Here is a 24182-nt window from a genome sequence, read left to right as displayed (position 1 = left end):
ATAATTTTTTTGTAATGGATAAACTAAGAAATACGTGACCAATTTTAAAAATCCTTCCCCTAGAGTAATCCACATTATTAGCATCTCAAATAGACTAAATTACATACGGATAGGGCGGCAGGATTAAGCCAATAAATAACATTCCGTTTAGAATACAGCTTTGCAGGTTACTTACGGTCGGTATTTTGTACCGAAAACATGGCCGTGATCAAAGGTGACACAAAAATTAGCTTCGATACGTTTTCTTTTTATCAAGTACTGATTTATAAATATATACCTATAGATGGAAAGATAGTAAGTATTTATATGGATAGTCATATTAATTAAATAACATAATCTAACCAAATTTATTACCTATCATAATAATATCTATATATTTGACCAATGCGCGAGAATGACATTTTTTGTAAATGATGATGGAATAGTGGTCCCGCCAGCGCTAATACTTATGTACGCTAGAACCACATCACCAATGAGAATTAATACAATGATATCCAAAAGGACTGCATGGAAGTCGATATTAGTATCTACCAATGGGAACCATACTCCTAGTAGTTCGTGAGTACGAAGGAGTGAAGTGAGTAAGAAGAGAAGAGAGAACGAGTAGGAGGGAGTCCTCCTCCCTACATTAAAATTGTTAAATATTATTGTATGTAGTAGGTAGGCAAGTACTTCATACTATGGAGACATTAACAAATAAATAGCCTAAAGCACAAATCACAGACTGAAAAGAAAGCATGATGGTTGCATAGAAATTATAGTTCGATAGGTACCAATACTATCTATATTTCTAATATATAGTTACTATAATTTATAAACAAATTATAACTACCCTTATCTTCTTAAGGAATTAGTATATAAATATTTATTTTTTAATAAGAATATCCGTTGCAGACATTGATGCTATTAAATAAATTATAAAGTTTCTTCAGCATTATATATTAATATAGATTCATTGGACTGCACTAAGCACTACATATTTTAAATTGTAAAAAGTACTATCATCTAAATGACATATTATTATCTTTGACAGATAATTTCAAGAATCTTGTAGGTGTAACTAATTACGTATTACATACGACATAAATTAGTTAGATAATACTGACTTGAAGATCGGCACAGATAATTAATTTCTCCAGGGAGGTATTTAATACAATAATTATTATCACGTTTATTATTTTATTTTACTAAACATTATGTCCATTTTATTTATTAGGCACAAAGAACTGTTATACTGCACTACTGTTTGTTCTTTTATGCAAATGAAAATATCTCTTATATTTTGCTTGCCCGTGTCCGTGCATCCGACTGTACACCTACTACTACGGCTACTGCATAGCTACACATACTCAAACTCATGTCAAAAAGCTCCTTATTTCATAATAGGTAGTATACAATAGATACAGTAGTCTTAGTCGGCGAGTAATTAATACTTCGGGGATGATTAATATTAGAAAACATCGATATCGACGTCGAACTATAAAAATCGATATCAGAAATCATTAATCGTTTCCCTTGGCCTGTTGGTGTTAATAGATAATACTTGGTTTTGTTATCAAATACTTTACATCGATCTTAAATCATCTTATTATTATTATAAACGCGAAAGTTTTTTAGTATGGATGTTTGTTACTCTTTCACCCAAAAACTACTGAACGGATATTAATGAAACTTTACCGCTATATATATCAGAATAACATATAGGTATAAATTTCACGTGGGTGAAAGCGCAGGCACAGCTGGTATATTATATGTACGTGTATATTATATGTATGTAGTATATTATATTTCTTTTCGATTTGATCATCCCCATAATATTTTTAAAACAATAAAAAACCAAGTAGGGTCAAATATAACATTAGATACATAGCAAGAGCAAAATGTTCTCACAGATACCGGCGGTATTTGTTACGTCATAAATCTGATATTATTGTTCTGCTTAGGTTCATCACCACGTCACAAGTGTGTGATGACAGACGGCCTCACTAAACTAATATCGAGTAGGTATACGTATGATCTACGTGTTCTTATACGACAATTCATTATGAAACACGTTATCGTTTGTGTTAGTAAATTGTATAGTCATCTGTAATGTCGTGTTTTACGTTGTAATATTGTGGAAAGAGAGGTCAGCATGCCAAATCTAATTAGTCATCAGAATTTTAAATATTAAGAATATAAACAACGAAGTTATAAATATCTCAAAACAATTTTTAAAATAATTTATAACCATAAACGTTTTAGAAAAAACATGAACGTTTATGGTTTAAGTTTTTTTCTTAATTTAAATTTAATCATTTTCGTTGTTTATACGTTTCTCGTTAATTAACATTGGAGAGAAATTGAAAAGTAGGTAATTAATTTTTAATTTCACTATTCTCCAACACGTTGACGATACAAAAACTTATTTATGACGTTGCGAAGGACCATGCATGCATGCATTTGTATTGCATGCCGTTACACCATTGGGTAAACATTTAGAGTTTCTTTTTCCAACATATTTTTTTAGTTGCATCGTAATATCGTAATATCAAAATAATAGAACAATAAAAAACCTATTTAACAACTGATTTACTATTTCATGCAGCTTCAGCTGCGTGAATTCGTTACATATCCGTCCACGTATCAAGGTTTCTAAATTTACGATGTCAGTGTCACGTCTTTTATATATAAATCTATATTTAATACGAAGACAGATTACTTATACTTAACTGCGTGTATTCAAGGTCTTTAATAGAACAATATTTTAAACACGACATGTAAACAAGCACTTATTTTGTGGTTTAATATGGAATATTCGTCAATAATATAATATTAACAACAATAGGTACACAGTCTCACGCTGAAAAAAAAGTTTTGAGTGGCGACCCCGTACAAGCAAATGTAACGTGGAGCGTCACCCGGCAGAATAGAATGGATAGAATTAAAAATAAAATGGCAGTTTATAGGGAAATGTTAGAGTGTAATTAATCGATTATGAAATCTGCAGTAATTTATAATTTCTATAAGCGCATATTTTATGTTTGATCTGTTTACACATCTCAAACTCAAAACTCTAGTTAGCACCCACAAAACCGTACTAAATTACATTGCTAACAGTCTAACTGCATCTAGGTACACCTCTAAATTTTACGTAGATACTAAATAATAGGCCATAAATGTCAAGGAGGTATTTTCTACTGCAGATAGATTAATTTCATTCTACATTGAGTTTCTTGTGCATTTCCGCCCTATCTTACGGATGGACCGCGGCCGCTGAAGTACGTGTAGTCCATAGTCTAGCACGTGAACTTATCTATTTTACAGGTTTCTCATGACTAATTAATACGCATATTTTATCTTTGAACTATAAATATGTGTAGAAAACTTATTTTATCTTCATAACATATTATATCGTTATCGTTAGCTAACGTGTGCACAGTGAAAACGGTAAAGTTCTATGATTACAACCATTTGAGGTAGGTAAGTGTTTATAATGGAAAAATATTTATTATTTTATTTTATTACATATATATAATATTAGACACTTTTTAGTTTAAGCAAAATTTGTATATAAATAAAATTATTATTTACTGATTGTGTTAAATGATATGAATAAAATTATTATTTAGTGTTGTAACCTGAAAAGTTTTCTGGGTGTTCTCTACTTTATTTTATTTAATTAAACGTAGTAAATATTACAAAGTATAATAAGGTCGTTTTTATTAGTCCTCGATATCTTTATTTTTGATATATATAATCTTATTATTTTATTAAATCAATAAATTTATATTTAAAATATAAAGTGTTATTAATGTTTATGTAACTGTTATTAATGTTTAGAAAAAAAAGCTCAGAAAATATTAACACCATAGATCTTTTCATAATATCTAACGTGTATAATACCTAAACTCCTTATTAATTTATTAAGTCAGTAATAAAATGTACAAGTGCAAATAAATATTATGCAATTGTGTAATTACATGAAGTAAATTATCTAATTCATATGCCTTTACAGTGTACAAAGCAGTGCAAAATGGCACCAAACGTCACAGATATCAACGGAGTGTTGTTCGAGAGTGATGCTGCCACAGCAGATTTTGCTCTCGCCTCACCCCCCGTAGAAAAAGCAGATAATTATCCAAGAGTTTATGTATGGAGGAACATTATCCTCTTCGCATACCTCCACTTGGCAGCGTTGTATGGAGGATACCTATTCCTGTTTCACGCAAAATGGCAAACTGATGTATTTGGTAAGTACGTCACTGATATGTTTGTTGCTTAGTTCTTATCATGATGAATATGAATTTTATGATGAAATATATGTTTGGTAAACAATCTTAACGATCGGGATTTTATCTTTAAAAATTATGAAGCTAAATTTTAGCAAAAATGTTTTCGTGGTGTTATATAGATTCAGTGCCTCTGTTCTCTCTGCCTCAGCTGAAATCCTGAAGTTCATGAATAATTTTTATGATAATGACAAATTACCTGAAATACCCCATTTTTCTTTTATTTCCTTACAAACTGTTCTTCTTAGATCGAACTGAACTGATAGAGTAACAATCTAAGGCTAAGGCTATCGATCTAAAAAAACATTGGATATTTTTTTGATTGAACATGGGGTTCTTATAACTTATTTTCTCGTGCTTTCTATGCAGTTGCGATCTGAAGAGAATATAGTAACTTTCTAATCCGACCTTTAAAATTCAGGTTTATAGTGTTGATTAAAATATTGGTCATCGCAGTCAACCAAAATTTATAGTAGAATGTATTGTACCTAAATGACAAGACTTAAAACAGTAATGTGTCAGCCATGTAAATTAAACAGCTACTTAATATATTTTCATATCTGACTGAAATCAGAACCTCAAATCTAGTCAAGCTCTTAAATCATCGTAACAATTAGGATTTACATGTAATAAGAGAGAGTGCTAATTTTATTATTCCCGCGGGATTTAGACTATGTTAATATATACAAAACTAAGAATATTATTAGTACTCTGCGGACAGGCCACTAATATACATAATACAGTCCTATGTTCATGATACGTTGTTAGCATTTACCCTTAGGCATATTTAATTTAAATCGATTGGCAAGAGTAGCACTTACAAGACGACACCTGAGATATGCGTTACTTGTTATTCATGATCACATAATAATATGTTTTTCAGCGTACGTTTTATACGTGATGTCTGCCCTTGGAATCACAGCAGGAGCTCATAGACTGTGGGCCCACAAGTCATACAAAGCTAAATGGCCACTAAGACTCATCCTGGTTGCATTTAACACTCTGGCTTTCCAGGTGAGTTATTATTATCTTAAAAAAATAACATTCTAAACACAAAACTGATTGTTTTTATAATTTAAGAATGGATATTTTTTGTTCTAATTAATTTATCGCACGAAACTTTTCTTGCAAAAAGTTTCCGTGCGGGAGGTTTCGTGACTAAACTAGAATTGTAGCAGTTACTATTTAGTAACTTTTATCTAGATGTAGTTTGAATTGTATACTAAATTTTATTGTAATATTCATTTAGCCATTTAAGCAAGAATATGTAGGTAACTACAAAATATACTTTCTACATAAAATATTATTGTTATCAATTTTTATGTTAAATATAGCATATCACGTACTAATATTAATAGGGTTAGATAAATCAATAATAAATTACTTATTATTCTTATTATTAAACTAGCTGTACCTGCGACTTCGCCCGCGTGGAATTTTACAAAAAAGTAGAGATTTTTCTAAAATAAAAGTAGTAATAAGTAATAATTAACTTAGGCTAGTTACTTATTGCATATTATCTATGACTTATTACTTTAGTTGCCTGCCAATAAAAGTCCCGTCAATTAGGCCCGGTCAATTCAGAGATTAGCCGGAACAGACAGACAGACAAAAATTGTAAAAAATATTTTGGTGTATGTACCGTATTTATATTTATATGCATGTATTAAAAAACGGTTATTTCAGTATTACAAACAGACACTCCAATTTTATTTATATGTATAGATTATGATATTAGACTGCTTTATCACTTCGAGTGATATTTTTTAAGGAGTTTAATTATTCTTGCAATCGATAGAGTTATTGTTATTTAGAATTTAGATTATAAGACTAAGACGATTACTTTTGTCTGCTAAAATTTAGGTGGTTTAGATATCGAATTATATTTAGGGATTAAAATTATTAATTATTGCAACAGAAGTACACAAATACAAATAAATTTTAATGAAACAAATAACAAAGTACAAAAGGCAGACCTTTTAAGTATATGACAGACAGAATTTGTTTAAAGAAATAAATCATTCTCGGTTAATCTCGGTGTCGCCTTACTTCGATGACGGGTTTAAATCGCGCACGTTACAAACATTTGATTATGAATGTTTGTATTTGGAGTGTGTATGTTTATATAAAAACATTTTTAAGAATTTCTGTTACTGTACAATACCTTTTGTTAAAACTCGTCTTAGTTTTGCACTAGATGGCGCTGTATGAATTATCGTGGGTTTTATATCTCATAAAATCTTAATAACATTCATACCGATTTGCAATTTATCTAATAGATAATTTTAATCCGCTAAGTGATGCTGATGATAAATTACTTATAGATAGGCATGTTAAATTGTGCAATTGATTGAAATAAACTGGTAGTATATATCGTTTAAAGTTTAAAGTTCAGAGTAAAGGGAGTCCCTTTACTCTGAACTTTAACAAAACTTTTTGGTATGGGTACATTAATGTTACAACAAATAGATGACAAAATGTATATTTAGATTAAGTAACGATATATACTACCAGTTTATTTCAATCAATTGCACAAGGGACATATTATTTTATGTTAGGTGTAGGTTACATAAATTAAGTAGAAACATTATACGTAAAATAAAACTTCAGTTACAAACAAAATGAAGACATTTTGTTTTTCTCTGAAAATACAATGAATGTCCACCATTCCATAAGTATATAGGTAGATAGATGATCCGATGCTGCGATATCACGTCGAGCGTGCATAGATAGGTCTACGACTGGACTATCAATAGTTAGTCCGTTTGTCCATAGTGGCATCATTGCGGTCAACATTACCTAAGCAAAAAAAATGCAATATTGTATAATAATATAAATCAAATCGATGTAATATAAGTACTTATTAGGCCATATTTTTTTCAAACGCATGACAAATCTGTTAGATATAAGATACGTAATACTAAGTTCAAATATGTATTCCTTTCTTCTACAGGACTCTGCAATTGATTGGTCACGTGATCACCGCATGCATCACAAATATTCAGAGACTGACGCCGACCCTCACAATGCCACACGTGGTTTCTTCTTTTCACACATCGGCTGGCTTTTAGTTAGGAAACACCCTGAATTGAAGAAGAAGGGCAAAGGACTAGACCTCAGTGACTTATTTGCCGACCCCATTCTTAGGTTCCAGAAGAAGTAAGTTAAATATATTTTAATTATTAACCTGGCTTCAATCTAACAATTATAGTAAAAAAATATGCCTATCTCATCATAAGAGAACAATTATATGTCCTTGTCAATACAGTTCGTATCTTAATTGGGTAGTACTAATAGTAATATAAGTTTATTATTACACGTACGTTTGTACAAACCAAATTTAAAAAAATATATGATGATAATTAAGTTTTTTTTTATAAATTTATGGAATTTAATAACTTTTTTCAGATATTACCTGATCCTGATGCCTCTCGTTTGCTTCATCTTACCGACTCTCGCTCCTGTATACTTATGGAATGAAACATGGTCAAACGCTTTCTTCGTCGCAACTCTGTTCCGGTATGCATTCATCCTAAACGTTACCTGGCTAGTCAATTCTGCAGCCCACAAATGGGGACAGAAACCCTATGACAAGAACATCAAGCCTGTTGAGAATATGTCAGTCTCATTGTTTGCACTCGGAGAGGGCTTCCACAATTACCATCATACATTCCCTTGGGATTACAAGACAGCCGAACTTGGCAACAGCAGGCTAAATTTCACAACACACTTCATTAACTTCTTTGCCAAAATCGGTTGGGCGTATGACCTCAAAACTGTTTCTGAAGAGATTATTCAAACCCGAGTTAAGCGCACCGGTGACGGCTCTCACCAATTATGGGGATGGGGCGACAAAGATCACTCACCAGAGGAAAAGAAGGCAGCTATAAGAATTAACCCAAAGGATGATTAAAGCATACGTGTAAATATATAAAATAAAAACAGTTTCAATAATTCAAATTTCTAAAATATTAAAATTATAGCTAAGAACTTTATGCTACACTTAAAAATATTTGTAGTACTTTTAGTAACAATACATATGACAAAAAATTGAATGAGAAATGACAGGAATATTTTAATTTAAACTCTCTACATCTCCATAATGACTAGACTTATTTAAATTCATTTTAATGACTTGGGTATAAAAATAATAATTAAGTACATTCCTATCAAGATCATTAATATTTCATGTTAAATTCTTTATGATAAATGGTTATTGCTAAATTGGTCGTTGTAATTGGTTTTAATTTCTTACACATTACATTATTTGTTTAAGTTCTGCCAAATTAGTACTTTCCGGTGCAAACTTTTGGCAACTATTTGTGGTTATTACCATATACGATTTTATACTGAGCAAATATGTCTTTAAGATGTCAATACAAGTTATAGGTATTTATTTATGTTTATCATGTAATTATCCATTTAAATATTTATTGATCCTTATTTACTCATGAAACACCCTAGTAAAATATTCAAATAAACATATAAATTATACTATTTGCAATTTTATAGTGTAGCGTCAAATTCGATCAATCCCAGTTATAATGAAGTCATGAAAGATATAATATGTTTTCTTTATGCGTATTAACAGTTTAGATTTATCAATGTGATTGATATATGTAGACAACACATCAGTATTATATACCACATATTTTATTTAGTAATGACCTCATGTGTAAACGTATATAGTATCTACTTCGCACAGATATTCAATATAATACCTTCCGAGTAATCCGCGATTCTAAAGAAACGTGTGCTCCAGCATCAAGTGATATTTTTATTTTTTGATATTTTATATCAAATTTATTTATTTTTAAGATTTATGTGTATGTGGTATATAAGATAAAATTAGATAAATTGCACATTGTAAATGCATATTGATATGAAAGGTTTATAATTATGACAATGAAATTGTCTCAGTCGGTGATCGTTGTGCTATTTACAATATGCATATTGACTGATGTGTATAAGACTTGTGATATTTAGTGTTGATATTGTATCTATTATATTATAAGTGAGACTGTGAAATATTATATAATATTATATCAGTTATCAAGTAACATGCACAATAATTTATTTGATATTTTATGTATATAGATTATTCAGAATATATTTACATTACAGAAAATTACTGTGTAATTATTCACCTAATTGATTTATAAAAATGAACATAAGTGTCTTTAAAATTATTGTTATTTGATGTTATAATATTAAATAAAATCTTTTAGATGCATCTTACATATTTTGTTTTCTAATTTGCCCATATACGGGTAAAATTTGCTTCAGTGAATATTCAATACACATAGATACCTATTATATCTATATCATACGGGTATACAACGCAAAAGTTTATTTAATAGTAGTTCCAATCTTTCTTATTGGGAATCCGAAGTTATGCTAACTAAATTATTTTTAATACGATAATATTAAATAATAGAAAAATTTGTGAGTATTCTTGAGAAGATTTAAACCCTTTCTCTACACATAAGAAAAGAAATCTACTGATTAGGTAGACAATGACAAAAAGATTCCTTTTTAAACAGATATACCTGTGGAGAGAATAGAGAGCACCTATGGCCATAAGATATACTTATTTTCAAACAAGCTATGCCCGCGATTTCGTCTGCGTGGTGTACTGACCTCAGGATAGCATTTTTAATTGCTAACTATTTTTAAACCTACCGTATATAAAAATGCACAACAATTAATAATAACACCTAACTAAATACAAAAGTAACCAATATACCTACTCTTGACGAATGAAACAAACATAATACCTATTTAACCTAAATAAGCCAAAGAAATATGTTTCATCGTTCTAACTTCAAAATTACAATTGCCATAAAACCTTTCATCCCTCTTCTTATTTTACCCCCTAATGATAAAATTTTACAAACTTTGACTGTCATAAGTATTTACTTATATTTAATCAACATAAAAAATAAGTTTTATTTTTCTACATTTAAAAATGACGATACTTCCATGTAGCATTTCATGTCCGTTTCAACCGCTTACAAACATTTTTTGGCTTAAAAAGTAACCTACGTGATTTCTCAGAGTCCAGACTATCTGTGCACCAAATTTCTTTTAAATCGATTAAGTAGTTTTGGCGAGAAAGCGCGACAGAGACATTTACATTCGCGTTTATTAGTAACTCGCTGTGCCCGCGACTGTGTCCGCGTGGAATACGGACTCTGACCAGGGTCGGCGGAAACGCATGCGGGCGCCTTGTCGAAGGGGGCGCCATCACGAGATTCGGATATATACTTTAATTTTATTCAAATATAGAATCTATAGAATACTTAATAAATTATAATAAATAATGTAACTTAACTATACGGATACATTAACCGCGTTAGGATAAAAATTGCATGCGGGCGCTGAGGACCCTAGCGCCGGCCCTGACCCAATAAAGAAACAATATTTAATAATAATTTAACCAAATATAATTAACACCCCCTATTATATTTTACCAAAAAATATATTTAAACTTTGAATATCGCCATGTTTATTTTTATTTAATCAAGACTGTAAAAAAGTTTTAAATTTGTAGCCCCGTGCGGGGCCCAAGCCCCAAAGGGGGCAATTTGATTGTTAAGAAGGGCACTGGGCAATTCTGCTGCTAAACTGGTGGGAAACTGCACAAAGTCGTTTGCGTACGTACCTCAGTTATCTATTTTTTTTTATGTATAGTTAATAACCACGATGGTTTCGAGGGGGACCGAGTGAGGTCAACCTGATAGAGTACCTACATTGATAGTAAAGGGGCCACGAGTTCTGATTACTAAAATTCTCCTAATGCCTACAGTGTCACCTGTGTGCCATGTCAGCCGCCAACAGCTTATTTTGTTAGCTGTGTTTCAGTTGTACGGTGGAGATTAGGAAGTGAAATTACAGTTCAAGAGACATGACATCTTAGTCCTCAGAAATGACAACGCAGAGTGGTATTGCCACACGAAAACGTTTTATCCGTAGTGCTGTTCATGTACAAACGCAACGTTTAGAATTTCACGCTTATCATCATGTAGGCAGTCAGCCTATTTCCTGTTTGAAAAATGTCACAGTTGTCAAATTTTATGTAATTTATATTTAAATTATGTATTAATGTAGACCTAGAGACTGTCCTACCGCGGTATTCTAGAATACCGTTATAAATCCATAAAGACAAAGAATGAAATGATAGAACTATGGAGCCATATTTGGACTTTGTTCTATATTTGTTAGGAAAATGTGGGGTGTTCAAAAATAATAAACAATACGCGTATTGAAGCTACAAAACAACCAACTTCAATCGATAACGTTGAAATATAGATTGACAAGTAATATTTCAAATACGCACTATTATTTACGCTGAACTCAAAACTAGGCACTGGTTAGGTCTTCATATGGACCACATATGTAAGTACCTACCATCTTTTAAATAAAAAAGAATCATCCAAATTTTTATCCTTCAAATTTTTCCTAGACAAACTGTGTCTAGGAAAAATTTGAAGGATAAAAAACAACACAGATGAATTGAGTGTTGATGTGTGTTACTCGTTTCTAAAAGTCAGTTAAAACATAAACGAATATGAAATTAAATTCATCCACCGGTATTCACCACATTTCATGATATCATGTTGAATCCGTGGTCGTAACATCTTCAACCGCTGGGTGACCGAGTGACGTGGTGGTCGTACTATCGCGCCACTTTATTGTCCAATCCCCGTCTCCCATTGTATAGTTCTGGCCGCACTTCAATGGTGTAACGCGGTGTAATAACGGTACACAGAATGTACGACATACGTATGTATATTACATATATACCGTCAGTCAGAGCGAGTGAGTCGTCTAGTCTTTGGCTTTCATTATCTTTGTCGCTTTGCTAGCTAGAATAATTTCATTCAACATTGACGTTTCTATTTCTTTTCTATTGGACTCATCTACCTTCTATCTTTTTATCGGATGGACCACGGCCGCTGTGAAATCTTAAAAAACGTGTGGTCCATTGTCTAACACGTGAACTTATCGATTTTGCCGGCTTCTCGTGACTAATTAATACGCACGTTTTATCTTTGAACTATAAATATGTGCACAAAAGTTATTTTATCTTCATAACATACTATATTGTTATCCTTAGCTAACGTGTTAAAAGTGAAAACGACTAAGTTTTACGACTACCACCATTTGAGGTAGGTAAGTATTTATTATTATTAGTTATTATTTTAAAAAATATTTCGTTACTTTAAATAAAAATATAATACAGTTTAGTTCAAAATATATTTCTAAGTCAAGTATTTTTTTGTAACCTCTAAGTTTCTGGCCAGTTCTCTATTTATTTTAATTATATGAGATAAAATAATATACCGTAATAAATATATAAAGTATAATATATTATTATATTAGTTTCATTAGTTTCTTCATTATTGTCTACGTATTCAATTTTATACTTAATTAAAAAAACCTCGCGTCAACGTCAAATTAAACAAGTCAAATCACTGCCTTTGCCTTATAAAGGTATAGGTGTAGAATAAACAGATAAAAAAAATATGTCACATCAAAGGAAATGATAGATCTCTAAATTAAAATCTGATTATATTTCTATCCATACCCAAAGTTACATAATTAAGATAAGTTTGCTTTGCTTGAATATACTTTAATGATAAGAGAAAAGGTAAACAAACAATTGTATATTTTATGTGATACGTGTTAATGTACTGTAACGCAACTAAATTAAGTGTTCTTAAATTCCTTTTAATATTTTGCCGTACTGTGAATAAAAAATACAATCGAAATACAGAATTACTAAGCAAATTGGATAAAATATTTGGTTCTTTCAACATGTTAAAAAAATAATTATAAATATGTTGAGTATTTCTTATTTATACTTTTACTATTAATTTAATCATTATTTCCCCGATATTAATACTTAAGTAGATTTTAAATTTTTTGAATACCTCTACACTATATGGAACTGTAAATAAAATTGTTAACATTTATGACAAAATGGTTCTAAAGAATTATCCCTAATTTATGCTAAATTATTGAAATTAAAAGTTGATATTTGTATTTATTATTATTCTAAATTAATACTTTAAACATTAGTATATGATTATGTTATTCTTGTTTGGAAGAACTCACAAAATACTCAATCTCATACAACTTTTGATACAAATCCTTAAAATCCTTACTTAGTGACTTATTATGAAACTTATAATAAATTTTATGAATAGGTGTAATATACATAATAAAATATTATTTTTAGATTATGTAATTAAGATTAATATCCCTTTACAGAGTACAAACCCGTGCAAAATGGCACCTAATGTCACAGATATCAACGGAGTGTTGTTTGAGAGTGATGCAACCACAGCAGACTTTGCTCTTGACACAAAACCTATTCAGAAAGCAGACAACTATCCAAAAATTTATGTATGGAGGAACATCATCGCCTTTGCATATCTCCACTTAGCGGCATTATATGGAGGATACCTGTCCCTTTTTCATGCAAAATGGCAAACTGATATATTTGGTAAGCATGGCTCTGATATGTTATTCCTTATCATGATGAAATGTATGTTTGGTAAACAATTTGAATGATGGGAATGTTATCGTCTAAAATTATGTGGTTCCTATTTTAGTATAATACTTTATGTTGGCATTTCAGATAGTGTTTTTTTATTTTCTGCCACCATGTAAGATAGAGTACATTTGGTATCAATACATGTGATGTGTCTGTTGTTGTTTGTCAATGTCTGGATGATTGTTTAACTACTGACCTATAATAAGTTTTGCCATTCCCATTAAATAAATAAAAATTCATTTATGTTTTATGCAGTCCTTATTAAAGTTTAAGACTTTTATTATAGTGCCTAAATTTAATCATAAATAAGAGTTCTATAAAAATCAGATGTTATTATTTTCTAGTGTTTGGTTAGTATAGAGTAAATAATTAGTACTCTATAATAAATAAAATAATCTATCAGGCATAGGAAGTAACAATAAATTATTACAAATTACTTAATTATATATTTATTATCAGTCTTTAATAACAAATTGCATAACCAAATATTTTTTTAACATTCTGGTAATATGTGATTTGATACCAATTAATATTAGATTAGACTTAAGTAAAATGTGCAAATCATTGAAACAATGAGGTATTGCTATTAATAAATATAACAAAGTTGTATTCATTTCATCTTAAATTTCATAATTAAGTTTTATTGATTGAGATTGAGACATTTGATGTTTGAACTTGTTTCTTATTACCTACATTTTTTTGCAGCATATGCTTTATATGTCATGTCTGGTCTTGGAATCACAGCAGGAGCTCATAGACTGTGGGCGCACAAGTCGTACAGAGCTAAATGGCCACTACGACTCATCCTTGTTGCATTTAACACTTTGGCTTTCCAGGTAAGTTATTATTTAAAAATAAATATATTATGTAGACTAAACTGTTTATTGAAGTAATTTGAGATTAAAAAAACCATACTATTATAGTATGGTTTTTTTTAATGTGATAGGACATTTTGGTTACCAATTGTGATAGGATGTTTTTTGCCTCATCTGGAATTAAATAATACTATTAGGTACTTACTGCTAATACAGTAGAGACTTAAGATTAAATGTAATTTAGACTATCTGTGTACCAAATTATATTAAAATTGTTTGGTTCAGCCTTTTGCATAATTTATGCATAATTTAGTAAAAAAACATCAAAAAAAATTAATATAATTAAGATGTCTGTATCAATTTTCACACTTATAATGCATTAATACAATAATAATATATGATAATATATGACTAATTAATTTGTAAATGGTGACATCAGAATTTACTTTATCAGATAGAGTGATGTTGGGATGCCAAAGTTCAACTTGAGTCAACCTTACAAAAATATGACAAAGTACAACTTGTCTTACTGGTAACATTGTATTAATGAGTTTTTGTTAATATCAAGTTTTGTAATGTTTCATTGTAATCGGAGGACGCCCCACAAATAACCTCTTAAAGTAATTACATTGTTAATGGTGTTTACATAAAAGTCACAAGCATCATGTCGATTTTTTAACTTTATTATTAGGTTTTGATAAAATTTAACTGTTTCATCCTAACGAGTGGCCAACTACGCCAGGATTCTAAAGTAATGAGATTTGTTAACGGTGTTTACACGAAACGTCAGACATAAGTAATTTGTTGGCGTTTACAATTAGCATTTGTACATACCTTTCATGCAGAGATCAAAGCTACGACTTGTAAACACTAAATTATATATAATACTTTTATCCTCACGTCGGTGTTCTGAAGGGGTAGGCAGCGATAATTGTCAAATATATTTCTCCTGTTTCACAAATTGTAAATAATGTAAATGTAATAAGTCGATCGAAATAATTGAGGTAAATTTCGAAGATAATTGACGTATTAAGAAATCTGAAATACCTGCATGTTGACTAGTGCTAGACAATATTTCTTTTTTAGGGGCATTTCCCTCAGATAAATTATTTATTTTTCTACATATTACTTCTACTGGCGAAACATTTAGAAAAAATTTAAAATATCGTCCTGAACAAAAAATGCAAATTTGAATTGGTAGTTTAATTTGCATTTTTCTCTATTGTGTATTGTAAGATTACAAAGGATGTTTACAGTTTTAATAACTACATAATGTTCTTATGTCGCAATGTTCACATTGTTTAATTTTTCCATTTTTAATGTTTGTACTCACACGGGTGTTTCCCTCAAGGCTGAGTAAACGAGAGAATCCGTATAGTTTTGTGTCAAAATACAACTTAATGAAATTGCGTGCTAACATAAATGCAATTTGTCCTCAAACAAACGTTGCTAGACTAGGGAGATACCTAGATTGCTAGAAAATATCTAGCCAAATGAAAACCAAATTGCTACAGACTATTATGACGATGGTTCTGTAATTGAGCGTTTAGTTATCAAACGACTTCAAAGATACGGAAGTTGTCAATTGAGTGTACTTTTTTCCAAATTGGCATGGTCACCAATAACCATTGTTCGTTATTGTCATAGACAGATACAAACTGCAATTTAGAATGGATTTTAATTCATTTTTTGATTTGTTAGTATTATTGATAGCTTATATGTGTTGTTGTTTTTCTGTCAAATTTGTAATAATTTAAGTTGGTTCTTATTGGGACTGGTCTGTTCAGGTTGCGAACGAAAAACGGTTGCGAAAAAAAGATATTTTGAATTTGAATTGTGGGTTTAAAACGCCTACCTGCACTAGATGTGGAACACATATACAAGTTGAGCTTTTTGCCAGTATGTACTTATCAACTTAAGTAGCTAGCCGAACTCGACAGTAGGGAGTTATAAAAAATAAAACGTGCATTCTAAATAAATTACTTTAAACATAGGATATACTCAATCTCTCTATTTCAATCAATCATTAATGCCGTGATGAGTCACATTGCATTCTTATAAAAACAAATCTATTATCTAATTTGATAATTACTTAAGTAATTGAATCTAGTTAGATTCATTTAGTTAAGTAATTATTATTAATAATTCGTAATGTTTGATAGCTTAAACTTAAAAATTTTTAATTGTGCAATTGATTAGCTATAAAATATATCACAACTTAATTTAAAAACACGTTTCGTCATATAATAATAAAATAATAAAACAGGACATTTCCCACAACGCCAAGCGTAAGCTAAGGGAAATACATTTATTTTTGGAAATATTTACATAATCATTACATAGTATAAAAAAAGACGCTGTCTGTCCGTCCATATGTATGCTTAAATCTTTAAAACTACGCAACGGATTTTGTAGCGTTTTTTTAAATAGACAGATTGATTCTAGAGGAAGGTTTATATGTATAATACATGTACACCCGGGCAAAGCCGGAGCGAGTAGCTAGTATAATAAAAAACACACCCAGACCAATACAAACAATCGTACTCATCAATACAAATATTTATACCATGTGAGGAATGGAACCTGCGACTATCGGAAGTAAAGTGGTGTGCTAAACCGCTAGACTACCGAGGCCCTCAATTTCTATTTCTATATACTTAATAAAACTATCTAATTCTTATTTCTACAGGACTCTGCAATTGATTGGGCACGTGATCACCGCATGCATCACAAATATTCAGAGACTGACGCCGACCCTCACAACGCCACACGTGGCTTCTTCTTTTCACACATCGGCTGGCTTTTAGTTAGGAAACACCCTGAATTGAAGAAGAAGGGCAAAGGACTAGACCTCAGTGACTTATATGCCGACCCCATTCTTAGGTTCCAGAAGAAGTAAGTTGAGTAATTATATCACCCTATATAATCATCTATTATTTAAGGATGATATTAAACATATTTCAACTATATACAGTATTTAAACATTTTTTATTTATTTTTTACAGATATTACCTAATTCTAATGCCAATCGTCTGCTTCGTCTTGCCGACTCTTGTTCCTGTATACTTCTGGAATGAAACATGGACAAACGCTTTCTTTGTCGCAACCTTGTTCCGGTATGCATTCATCCTAAATGTTACCTGGCTTGTCAACTCGGCAGCCCACAAATGGGGTGATAAACCCTATGACAAGAACATCAAGCCTTCCCAAAATATCTCAGTCTCATTATTTGCACTCGGAGAGGGCTTCCACAATTACCATCATACATTCCCTTGGGATTACAAAACTGCCGAACTTGGCAACAACAGGCTAAATTTCACTACACACTTCATTAACTTGTTTGCCAAAATCGGTTGGGCGTATGATTTGAAAACTGTTTCTGAAGAGATTATTCAAACCCGAGTTAAACGCACCGGTGACGGCTCTCACCATTTATGGGGATGGGGCGATAAGGATCACTCACCGGATGAAAAAAAGGCCGCTATAAGAATTAACCCAAAGGATGATTAAAGTGTATTACATGTTACATAAGTTATATAGACTTAAATTTCTAAAACTACAAAACATATGCAGACCTACCTTTTCATGAGTAAAAACTTAAAGCTACACAGATATGTATTTAAACTTTCGCCTTACACATTATTAATATAGTTAAACGGGTTTTAGCATGCATAATTTAGTGGCAAATAAAGGTTTTAGCCATGGTCATCATGAACTGAACCCTTTTAACTATATTAATAATTTGTAAAATGACTGATAATTCTAAAAGAATTATATATGTTTTGATAATAATGAGAAATATTTGAATCAGACAGAATAATTTTAAATTATACTCTCTACATCTTATGACTGAATTTGTTTAAATTTATCTTAATGAAGTACAAATTGAGCACATTCCTATTATGGCTATTAAAAATAGCATGGTGATTTCCATATATAGTTTTGTCCTGAGCTTATGTTTTTTAAGATTTGTCAAGATAAGATTTAGGTATTTATTTGTATTTATTGTGTAATTATTGGCTGGTCCATTTGAATAGTTATTGTCTCTTATTTAATCATAATTAACTAGAAATATATTAATTATGTCTACATTTGTCTACAAGACAGCCATATTTAAATTCACTAAAAGTGAATAAATAGCATAGCATTTTCTTATTCATTATTGCTATTTAAATGTCCTTTTAGTCTTCCCAAATTTCTTCAATGAAGCTCAATTTTTTGCAAATAAAATATAAAAATATATTTTTTTTACGACATAAAACCTAAATATTTGCAAATTCCCTAGCATTAAATTCGGTCAATTTCAGTTGTAATGAAAATAAGAAAGATATAATATATTTTCTTTTTGGGTATTAACAATTTATCAATGTAATTGATAAATGTAGACAACACATCAGTATTATATACCACATATTTTATTAAGTAACGACCTCATGTGTAAACGTATATAGTATGTGTATAGTATCTACTTATTACATATATCGAGTAATCCGCGATTGTAGAGAAACGTGTGCTCCAGCATCAAGTGATATTTTTATTTTTTGATATTTTATATCAAATTTATTTATTTTTAAGATTTATGTGTATGTGGTATATAAGATAAAATTAGATAAATTGCACATTGTAAATGCATATTGATAAGAAAGGTTTATAATTATGACAATGAAATTGTCTCAGTCGGTGACCGTTGTGCTATTTACAATATGCATATTGACTGATGTGTATAAGACTTGTGATATTTAGTGTTGATATTGTATCTATTATATTATAAGTGAGACTGTGAAATATTATATCATATTATATCAGTTATCAAGTAACATGCACAATTATTTATTTGATATTTTATGTATATACTGATTATTCAAAATTTCCTATAGCGCTAACAATTACTGTGAAATATTAATATTGATGTAATTGATTAGCTAAAATATAAATGTGTATCTAATTTCCATGATTATTATTATATGACGTTAATATTAAACTAACATTATAAAGAAAATTAGTGCGTATTTTACGAAAGTAAACTCAGGAATCTCTGCAGCAATTTGAATAAATTTTTAAGTGTTTGAAAGCATTTCGCTTCCAGAGTGAATATATATTATATTAATATATACAAAACTCTTAGAGTTTAAGACCCGGGCGGGCCTCAGTAAATAATATTATATCAGTTATCAAATATCATACATACATACAACTATCTATTTTATATGTAGATTATATGTAATTACATTAACATAGCAGACAGTTATTGTGAGTGCTAATATTTACACAGTTGGTTGACTAAAATATAAATATGAACATGCCTGTCTAATACCCATTATTGTTATTTGATGTTTATAATATTAAATAAAATGTTTTAGATTATTCTTCCGTATTTTCTTTTATTACTTAAGTTACTACCTATAAACTGCAATTTGTATCATAACAGTCCGGTGTTAGTTATTTTTTATTACACGAGACCTTGAATTTAGTTTCAATTTCACCCGTATACATGGAAATGAAACACCCCAATATGGTAATGGATGACATTTGAAAACACCCACTGTATTTGCAATGTAACACCGTTCATTCAATTAAAAAAAATTAAGAGAGACCTAAAAAAGAGATACATATTTTTCGTCACATAAACAGTCGTCGTGGAATAAAATGATGAAATTAGGGGTCGATTTTTCTACGCACAAGATTATGAAGACAGCCACTAAGCGACACGCCCCACAACGTTTGCGATATTGTTCAGTCCTAATGTATCTATCTCTGTATTTGTTACTTTTATCTCAAAAAAGCTCAATTTAATTTAATTACATAAAATAATTTCAATTTACTCTCAGAATTCAGTACCTCTTAGAAAAATTCCACGTTTTGTATATGCGTAGCTTAGTACTTAGATATAAAATTCTCGTGTCAGTTTTCGTTCCCATACTCCTCGGAACGGCTTGACTGATTCTCATGAAATTTTGTGAGCGTATTGAGTAGGTCTGAGAATCGGCCAACATCTATTTATTCATCCCCCTAAATGTTAGGGGTAGTCCACCTCTAAATTTTTATTTTATTTTATAGCAAAACAACGTTTGCCGGGACAGCTAGTATATCTATATAAATATGTACGCTGCGCTTATAGTACAATCATTTGGTAGTTTTACCTACCTGAAAAGAGCACACTGAAATCTATAAAATTATCAATTTTCAAAACTCTCGGAAACTTTCCAGGTAACCTCATTTTTTAGCACCAAATGACTGTACTATTAGCGTTGTCAGATAAATGAGTAAAATACTTACAACTATCGTAGAACTGATATAAAGATAAAAAATCAGCCCGTTAGCAGTTGATGATCTGCCCTAGAACTGGAACTCATCGTGGTTATTACTTAGAGCTAGGAAAGGAAAACTGACATGACTATGTCATACTGTCATATCGATGCTACATCCCCCCCTTATACCGTTAGCGTAAGCGAATGAACCATTCCCTAGTCATCATTTAAAAAATAATCTAAGTACTTAACTAGCTTAGAATGTCACACAGTTCAGCTCATCTTTTACCTATACCTAACGCAATCACTACAATATAGTATTTATACGTCTAGAGAGTAGATCTCTACTGTTATAAAATATGTTTTAATTCTGGTTTCTTATATTAGCATATCTGCAACCCAATACCCTGAACTATTTAGGTAGATCATCACGTTGAACAACAACAAGAATTGTTAATGATGGAACCTGTGAAGTAAAATTACAAGTTACGGAGGCATGGACCAATATGAGTAGTACGTTGTGTATGTATGTGTGACGATTACCACTCTCATTGTATTGTCCGTTAGTAACATAAAATAGATAATTCACAAGTATTTTAACTAAAATATTTTTCACATAGAACAGCTTTTCATGCGGTTTTCGTCTATCAACCGACTGATTTCTAAGGAATGTTTAGGTATATAATTCATTATGGCTTTGTACCTATAACTTGGTAGAATTACACATTAGTTAGATGCAAAACCGAGGCGAGTTGCTAGTGAATACATAAAATAGATAAAATCAACAGTGAAACACATTATCTATAGACTTTATTAAAGTCAATCGTAAATTCATTAAATACAACAATCTATCAATATATCTGTACTGTAAAATTTGATTATTTTTATAGTATAGTTTCTTTTAATAATTACCTACTTACTGTAAGAAATAACAAGTAGATAAACATACACGTCATATCGTAAAAATTTTGAATGAAATTGATATTGATCTAAACGTAATAATAATGGCCATTTATCATTGAGACAGTTATGTATCCATTAAAAACTTTTCTAACTTGTGCCACGTGCAAGTAACTGTATACAGTTTTTATAACTTTACCACAGACGTACGTATGTCCAATTATAATCGACAAATAGGTATTTATTTGTATATTAAACAATAACTATGAATAATAAAACAAACATTATTTTTTATAGGTCGGTAATAAATTGAACATGGCAACCTGTGAATACTGACTAGTTTATTATTACAAAAAAGCATAACAAGTTTTAATTACATAAATAGTGTTAAATTAATTGTAATTCCCATAAAATCTTAGTACGGTTGCAATTGTATATAATCAAACAAAATATCAATATTTTGAATATGAGTATTTTTTTAAATTTAAATTAGCACTATGTCAGGTTATTTCAGATCAAATGGTCTCTTCGTGGAATAAGTTTTGTTCATCACATATATCCGGAAGGCATACATAAAATGCAGTCAAGTTCACAATAGGTCCTCTCGAAAAAGGATTTTGATAGCGACCTAGAGAGGTCCCTTAAATATGAGTATCTTTTGTAATTAAAAATCTTGTTAGTAGTTAAGTTCATAAAGCCAATATACATGTACTAGATATATATACATATATTGCACATACCTATTAATATTTGTTCGATGCCATGTTCGTGATCAGTGTAAGCGGTTAGTAATATCCAGTGGTAGTCTTTATGAGTTCATGTATGGTTTCTCCACAAAGATTTAGTAAAAGAAAATGTCCCCCAATTGTCATCTAGTATGTAAAAACCGAAGTAGTCCTATGTGTACGTACGTACACTGTCTCGTCTAAATTAATCGGCAAACATATTGCAATTGCAATTATAATGATAAAGTATATAAAAGTGTCTAGTGTCATTTTACTTAAGTGACAATGTGTAAAGTTCAATTTCCAAGTGATTATAGTACAGATAAAATATTAATAGATACAAGTGATTACTTACTCTTATCACATACATAGGATATCCCCATAATAACACGGATATTAGGAAAAATAATAAAGGACCTTTAGAATCGCCGGCACCACCGAATAATAATAACTATTATAATTCAGATAATGACGGCATCCAATGTGATTTATTCATTTTTATTATTAGATTTATTCTTATTCTTCCGAGTGACGGTGACTTTGTAAAATCATCAGTAGAGTCTTTCCATTTTTATCCCGGGGTTCTAATTTTTACCCGGTAAAAATATATAAAGAAAGTGGTAGATATTGGTCACGTACTAATATAAGTACTTTAGATTTTAATTTTCATTTGGAATCCCTATTTAAAGTTTCCTACATTATGTTATTTTTTTTTTACTATTTAAATTTAAAAGATTTTGCTCCTAAACTCCTATATCTATTACGGATATTTGAACTCACTTTCTCACAAAACAATCAAACGCAGACAAGCAAGCTAGGTGTAATGGCGTTGCACCAGAATTGTATGTGCAATAAAATGGAAGCCTGTGTATTATTAATTCGATACCTGATTTCAGTTTCATCAATTTCTGCCGTTGATTGCGTTGTAAAATGTGTTTCGGTTGAAGAGCAAAATATGGTAGTAAAATTATAAAGTAAGGAGTCAGGACATGCGGACCGAACCTATATGCATATATCATCTGCGACACACTCAGAACAATACAAACAATCATACAAATGTTTGTACCGTGCGAGTAATCGAAATAAAGTGGTGTGCTAAACAGCTAGATCAACGAGGCGAATTATTTATTACTAGCTGTACCCGCGACTTCGTCCTCGTAAAATAGTAACCTTGATCAAATAATGAAAAAATATTTAGTAATCTAACCCAATATTTATTTTTTATTTTTTATTGTTTCAAAAATGAAAATTTCCATACATATTTTATACAATTTAATCAACTGCCAAAAACCTAAATTTCAAACTTCTAGCTTTAAAAATGACGATACTTCCACACAACATTACGTCTCCCCTTATAACTCTTTTTCTTTATTTATATTTTTTTTATACAACCTCCTCTTTCAATCCCTACAACCCTTTTTCACATTAAAAACTAGCCTATGTCCTTCCTCGGAGTCTAAACTATCTGCGTACTAAATTTCATTTAAATCGGTTCAGTAGTTTTGGCGTGAAAGTGAGACAGACAGACAGAGTTACTTTCGCATTCATAATATTAGTAAGGATTAGCATTTTACACGTATTTAATAATAATAATAATAATAAATTTTATTAAGCCACAATCATGTACAGGTATAAATTCATTTTTTATAAACAATATGTTG

At 30.5% G+C, this 24182-nt stretch overlaps 2 protein-coding genes across 4 annotated transcripts; both read left to right on the top strand.

Moving 5' to 3' along the window:
- The first annotated feature begins 3392 nt into the window (after positions 1 to 3392).
- On the top strand, positions 3393 to 8210 carry LOC131842058 (acyl-CoA Delta-9 desaturase-like). 2 transcript variants are annotated; one of them, XM_059190492.1, is made up of 5 exons: positions 3393 to 3462; positions 3998 to 4232; positions 5155 to 5285; positions 7225 to 7430; positions 7680 to 8210. In XM_059190492.1, the coding sequence occupies exons 2-5, from the start codon at positions 4016 to 4018 to the stop codon at positions 8182 to 8184; spliced, it is 1059 nt and encodes a 352-aa protein (XP_059046475.1). In that variant the 5' UTR covers positions 3393 to 3462; positions 3998 to 4015; the 3' UTR covers positions 8185 to 8210. The 2 variants fall into 2 exon arrangements, with proteins under 2 accessions (XP_059046475.1, XP_059046476.1); XM_059190493.1 differs by having other exon boundaries at positions 3407 to 3458.
- A 3587-nt stretch (positions 8211 to 11797) lies between these two features.
- On the top strand, positions 11798 to 18258 carry LOC131842052 (acyl-CoA Delta-9 desaturase-like). Of its 2 annotated transcripts, none has more exons than XM_059190486.1 (5): positions 11798 to 12446; positions 13548 to 13782; positions 14539 to 14669; positions 17338 to 17543; positions 17654 to 18258. In XM_059190486.1, exons 2-5 carry the CDS (start codon positions 13566 to 13568, stop codon positions 18156 to 18158), a joined length of 1059 nt encoding a protein of 352 aa, XP_059046469.1. In that variant the 5' UTR covers positions 11798 to 12446; positions 13548 to 13565; the 3' UTR covers positions 18159 to 18258. The 2 variants fall into 2 exon arrangements, with proteins under 2 accessions (XP_059046469.1, XP_059046468.1); XM_059190485.1 differs by lacking the exon at positions 11798 to 12446 and adding an exon at positions 12844 to 12924.
- Positions 18259 to 24182: the final 5924 nt, after the last annotated feature.

The sequence above is a fragment of the Achroia grisella genome, unplaced genomic scaffold, assembly GCF_030625045.1.
Source record: "Achroia grisella isolate CSIRO2021 unplaced genomic scaffold, CSIRO_AGI_Agris_v1 utg204, whole genome shotgun sequence".
Classification (NCBI taxonomy): Eukaryota; Metazoa; Arthropoda; class Insecta; order Lepidoptera; family Pyralidae; genus Achroia; species Achroia grisella.
This window is presented reverse-complemented; position numbering and strand designations above follow the sequence as displayed.